At 39.3% G+C, this 5984-nt stretch overlaps 1 protein-coding gene across 1 annotated transcript; it reads right to left on the minus strand.

Moving 5' to 3' along the window:
- Window positions 1-290: 290 nt before the first annotated feature.
- Window positions 291-5271, minus strand: LOC149016788 (bifunctional aspartate aminotransferase and glutamate/aspartate-prephenate aminotransferase-like). The gene is made up of 10 exons (XM_089154850.1): window positions 4857-5271; window positions 4290-4527; window positions 4060-4153; window positions 3889-3992; window positions 2645-2893; window positions 2435-2548; window positions 1944-2027; window positions 1113-1283; window positions 919-1032; window positions 291-610 (listed from the first exon to the last, which is right to left on the minus strand). The coding sequence occupies exons 1-10, from the start codon at window positions 4985-4987 to the stop codon at window positions 470-472; spliced, it is 1440 nt and encodes a 479-aa protein (XP_089010976.1). The 5' UTR covers window positions 4988-5271; the 3' UTR covers window positions 291-469.
- Between the last annotated feature and the right edge of the window lie 713 nt (window positions 5272-5984).

Here is a 5984-nt window from a genome sequence, read left to right on the forward strand (position 1 = left end):
TTAGGGATTCACCTTTTTACACTAAAAACATGAATTTATAGATTTACGGGTACAAGGTAAAATCTAGAGATTTCGCCCTTACTATAAGAGCGCTAAACATTTGCGCATTCACAAAATCACCTTGACGAAACTCTCCGAACCATAGATTCAGGTTAACCAAACAGTTAATTTGTCACCACCTACAAGCTTATTTGGTTAAAGAGAACTAGAACCCGAAATTATGTTGATCTCCCCCATCTCCATTCTCGTTTCCCAGGGTGGAGGGCAGAGACACTTTTACCAAAATACTTTATCTTGAACCACAGATGCAGGGATAAGCTAAAATAAAATTCAAAACAAGCTCACAGAAGGACACCCCAAAATTCATAAACCACAAACTAGTTGAAATTATTCTTAATCATAATAATACAACATGCCAGCAAGGGATTGAATGCCATAGTACAGAACCTATTATGAAAAACTTCACTCATCAAGCAGGCACCGGGGCCTTGAGTAGGGCCAAAGCTTTCCTAATCTTCTCCATAGCTGCTTGCAGTGTCGAAAGTGCTGCAGCATATGAGATACGGATACAGCCATCATCCCCAAATGCATCTCCAGGTACAAGTGCAACCTGTGAATTTAATAACAAGGTCATTCTAATGACAAGAGCCTTTGGTTGTAATTCATATATCAGACTAGATGGAAAAAAAATGTCAACGACAAATTATTCATAATGATTAATACCAGAGATAGGAACCCATATTGAAGGGAACCTTCTTTAAAGATAACAAAATGAAATGCAGGATTCTAAGAGACAGTGTGATTCATTAAAGCAACAAGTTCATTTAAGCAGATTGATGATTGTGGCATGGAAATTTCTCTGTGTGAGTCAATAAGTCCACAGTCCAATAAGTCTGCTAAAGATACATTGGCCATTACCTGTGCTTCATCAAGTAGATACCGGCAAAGAGACTCAGAATCCTTGATAACGCCAAAACCTTTGGCCTCTGTCCCATAGTAGAAGCTGAAATCTAAGAAGAGATAGAAAGCACCCTGCAAAATCCAAAGAATTTTGATAGAGATCTCAACAATGCAGGAAAATACCTCAAAAAGGGACAGATATAATCTGCTACCTGAGGTTCTGATATTTTCACACCATCCATTTCTTTAAAGCTTTTAACCAAGAAATCCCTCCGTTCCCGGAACGCTTTTACCATAGTAGACACTTCTTCACCTCCAGCATAGCCCAATCCCAAAGCAGCAACTCCTGCTTTCTGTGAAATGCTGCTGGCACCCGAAGTGGACTAGGGAGAAAACACAAATTAATGATGCTTCTGTTATGCTGGACAAAGGTCAACCAGACTCAGGTCATCATCTTTCACTGACCTCCCAAAGGGTCTCTGGAAGTTTGCCTTGGCAAGTGAGAACATAAGCCATGCAAGAGATAATATTTTAGATGAGGAATGTTTCCTCAAGGATGGTATTATAGCTATCATCAACCACAAACTAATTAAAAGGAAACATATGACACAAGTGCGACATCCCTCTATGGATTTGAAGGACCGAACAGAGAAGCACTGATTTCTTCTATCCCAAAATGCAATTGGTCAATGGCCATGACCATTGACTTCATGGATAAGTTCGGTCAACAAGGTTTATTACCATCAAATAGTGGGTCAAGAGAGAATGAATTCGTATAGATGTATTTAAGGATTAGACCCACAATTTTGTTCAGATCAATTAACTTAGAACCCTGGAAATTCTGTACAAGAATGATTTCAGTAATCCAATCTCCTGGAATCTTCAAACATAGTAGTTTTATCAGGGAAAGGGGAATAGGACTAAAGGAGAACATCATTCAACTAGCAGGTGTACTCTATTGCTTGTGGTAGGATGACAATAATGCGACTAAATTGACATTGAATAAATTAAGTTGATCAAGATCTGAAAAAGCGACTCTATACCTGGCTTTGAATCTTTCCACATGCAGCAACAAAGTGTTTGGGGCCCGCAATGTATCCCAGCCGCCAACCAGTCATTGCGAAGGCCTACAAATGGGCCGAAACTAAAATCAACATTCAACCATATATCTTATGCATTTTAATATAGCTGTTTAATGCCATCAAGTATCGTGAAGGAAACAAAAAATGGCTGTAGTAAGCACAGTTGTCAAGGCGCACTTAGACATCCAGGCACTCTAGTTGCATTTTATGCTTTGGATGCCTGCCTAGGTTGCTATTGGTGTCACCTAGCATCTAGGCACCCTCAAATGCCTTAGGTCGCCTACTCACTATTAAGTAAATGTTAACCCTTGATGTGCTGGGTTCCTTGCTTATTATCATAGTTCATTATCACCAGAAATCAAGATATCAACCAAACAGAAATACAAGTGTGAAGCTGAAAACAAAAAATTATTGTTTTGGGCCCATTACCAAATCAAAGATAGTAAAGTTACCTTAGAAAACCCATTGACTGTAAGAGTTCTCTCCCACATACCAGGTAAGGACGCGAAACTTGTGTGAGTTGCCGGTGCATAAATGATGTGCTCATAAATCTCATCAGATATTACCTGATAGACAACAATATTGATCATTCCAGATTCAAATATTAGCTTCAGTTTAGTTCTTTTGTCTCTAGTTTAGGGGTCACAGATGTAAGATCATACCAAAAGCCTGGGATATTTTGATATTACGTCAGCAATCTCCTCAAGCAGTCTTTTGGGGTAAACTGAGCCAGTTGGGTTGGATGGAGAACAAAGGATGAGCAATCTTGACTTATCACTGAGTTTGGATGCAAGAAGCTTTGGGTCTAAGAGGAAATTGTTCGTGATGGGTGTTGGGATAATCACAGGAGTTGCATCAGCTAGCCTTGCCATCTCTGGGTAGCTGACCCAGTACGGAGCTGGAATTATTACCTGAAAAATCAAAAAAGCACTTTGAAGAGCCCTCAAAAGTAAATCATGTGAAATACCTTCACAAATTACAGTATGCAATCATTCAGAAAACAAATCTCCATTGGTTTCACGTACCATATGCCTTATTAAAATAGTTCTCAAATGATTTCAACTGCAATATAATTTCACGGTTGTTTTATAGGTATTGTTTGCCAAAGAGACAAAAAGCCATCAGTCAATCACAAGGAGTTTTGGTCAGAAAGTCTGAAGTTGTGTCAACATAAACAAGCATGAATGACATAAGAAAAACATTGAAGAGCCCAGAACCTATAGGCATTATAATTCAAGTACACAACGACAACAATGACAATAAGCCTTGTCCTAACTAAATGAGGTCGGCTACATGGATTCTTGCCCTCCAATCAGTTTTGTTTGAGGCCATGCTAGATACAAGGCCTAAACTATCCATATCCTTTCTCACCACTTCTCATAAAGTTATCTTAGGTGCAGCCCTAGCTCTTTTAGTAACTTCAATTTTGATTATATTACTTCTCCGTACATGGGCATTTATAGGCCTCCGTTGAATGTGGTTGTGCCACTTCAAACAACTTTCTTGTAGCTTATCACTCATGGGAGCAACTCCTAGACCAACTCTAATATGATCATCCATTATCCTATCCTTCCTAGTTTTGCTACTCATCCATCTTAGCATCCTCATTCTTGCTATACTAAGTTTATCTATATGATTATTTTTAACAGCCCAACACCCTGCATCATACATCATAGCTAGTCGAACTATGGTCTTGTAGAATGTAGAATTTTCCTTTAAGCTTTAATGGAATACGTTGATTACACAAAATCCCGGACGCACCTCTCCACTTCATCCACCCTATTTTGATTATTTGGGAAACATCATTATCTATATCACCTCTTTTATTTATGATTGAAGCAAGGTACCTAAGACAATCACTCTGAGGAACTTTCTTATTGTCAAGTTTCAAAAGTATAGTCCTCACCTCATCCCCTGGGGAACAAACTGCCATTACAGCTTGCAGTATAGCTTGCTTTGCTCCATTACTGACAACAATCTGATCAGGTGTGTAAGTCAGCCCATTCTCCTCTGATACAAGAACACATACAGTTAAAACACATACCATTCCAAGAACCTAGATAGATGAATAACTCACCCTTTAGCTTATGACAAATTGCAGATCGAAGCTCCGAAGTGCCGGCATTAGGGGTGTACCTAGTGTGACCTTCACGGATAGCATTGATCCCAGCCTAAATTTCCAATACACGAACAGACCAATTAGAATAGTATCAACAAGACAAGAAGAAGTAATGCAGCAGGCAGAGTATTGAATACAAGGAAGAAAATGGCGCCAGAAGAGGAGTGAAGAGAGAATAAACAACCTACCTCAGCAATCACAGATGGGGTATCAAAATCGGGTTCTCCAGCCGCTAATCGTATAACAGGAACACCAGCTTGCACAAGTGCAGTTGCCTGATCTGTTATAGCCACCGTCTTCGAGGGCTTAACAGAATTTACTCTCGGACTAAGACCAGTGTCGATGGAAATTTTATCGATGCTGCTCTCTGCTCTTACAGCTGTAGACATTCTAGATGGTTGTGCCTGTAACCTTTGCTCCGAAGATCTATGTTAAAGAAATGCAGAAAGAAAGCATAAGAACGTAAGAGAGATTACAAGGAAAATAAGAAGAGTAATCGAAATCCATAAAAAATTTCATTTTGATTAATACCCCACTTGAGAATTATGCGGTCATCATTGAAACAAGTTAGAACGCAAAACCCAGTTGGAGTACCCTTAGACGGACGAAGAGAAAAACATATAATCATACAATATACCACCAGCAAGATAAACTCAGGGAAAAATGAATAACAACTCAATAACAGAACAAGCAAAACAGAGTAACAAATAAATGACAGAATAAGTATAGAAGAGACGACTGAAAAAGGGGCGTACTTGAAAGAGAGAGTGCGGAGATAAGAAGAGAAAGAGACGGATCTGAAGGATTCGGTTTCAGAAGAAGGAGCGAGACGGGAAGGTCTCGAAGTGATGCCGGGAGAGCAGGAACCTTGGAGATAACACGCCATTTGAGAAGAAAATTTTGATGGATTCGATTGATTCCTGAGCGTGAGCCGTGAGGTGAGATTCTGTGTTTTAAACTTATAAGCAGCTGCGATCAGATATCATAAATTTGAAGCCAGAGAGGAGAGGAGAGGTGTTTGGTGAAACAATAGAACTTTTTTTTTTTGGTAGAACTTTTTAGCTGGCGCCTACCTACTCCTATTACTGGACTTGAAGTTGCACAAAACAAACCATGGAGAAAGTTTTGGCTCGAAAATAACATAAATCCTGTCTTTGATCCTACCAAACACTACTTTTTGACCGGACAATCTAATTCTTCAACTCAATAACTTTTAGAATAGGCTAAAAAACAAATAGCTCTTGAAAACATGATTGATCCCCATTCACTGAATGGAATTTTAATGGATGGGTTGGTGAGGCATGTGCTTGTCTTTTGTGACCATCAACAAAATTCTGGAAGCAGATAACACAGTAATAGCCTCCCTAGATCTCTGCCTATTGGGGTTTTATAAATGGAGTTATTGTTGTTCTTGTACAAGGGTTTATCAATTTCCAAAGTCACAGAAACCATTCTTTCCAATTATGCCACATCTGCTAGAAACAGATGATTAAAAAGAGGAAGAGACCAACACTGCTTGGCATAATTGTCTCTTTGCAAGTATACAACCTCTCCTGCTCCATGAAGAATGTTGACTAAAGATTCACAATCTGATACAATGGATCTCTCTTGAAAACCCTGGTGCTTCACAGTTCACCCACCAGTGCTTCTCCAAAATCCATAAGCTTAGAGATAAGATGGCATGCCTGACCTCTATAAGTCAAAATGGCAAAGCCCACACCTCCTCCAATTTCTGTGCATCCATGCAACTATTGAAATTTACTTAAATGTGAAATTTCCGGTTCCACCTTGATGGTATTCTCCACCATGCTTTAGCTCTTTCCCTATCAGTCATTAGCACAGTTTTCCAAAGGTCTAATGTATCTTCTTCTCCCAGACTCTAT

This window comes from Hakea prostrata, chromosome 5 (assembly GCF_041222555.1).
Source record: "Hakea prostrata isolate BN-2017 chromosome 5, UWA_Hpros_2, whole genome shotgun sequence".
NCBI lineage: Eukaryota > Viridiplantae > Streptophyta > Magnoliopsida > Proteales > Proteaceae > Hakea > Hakea prostrata.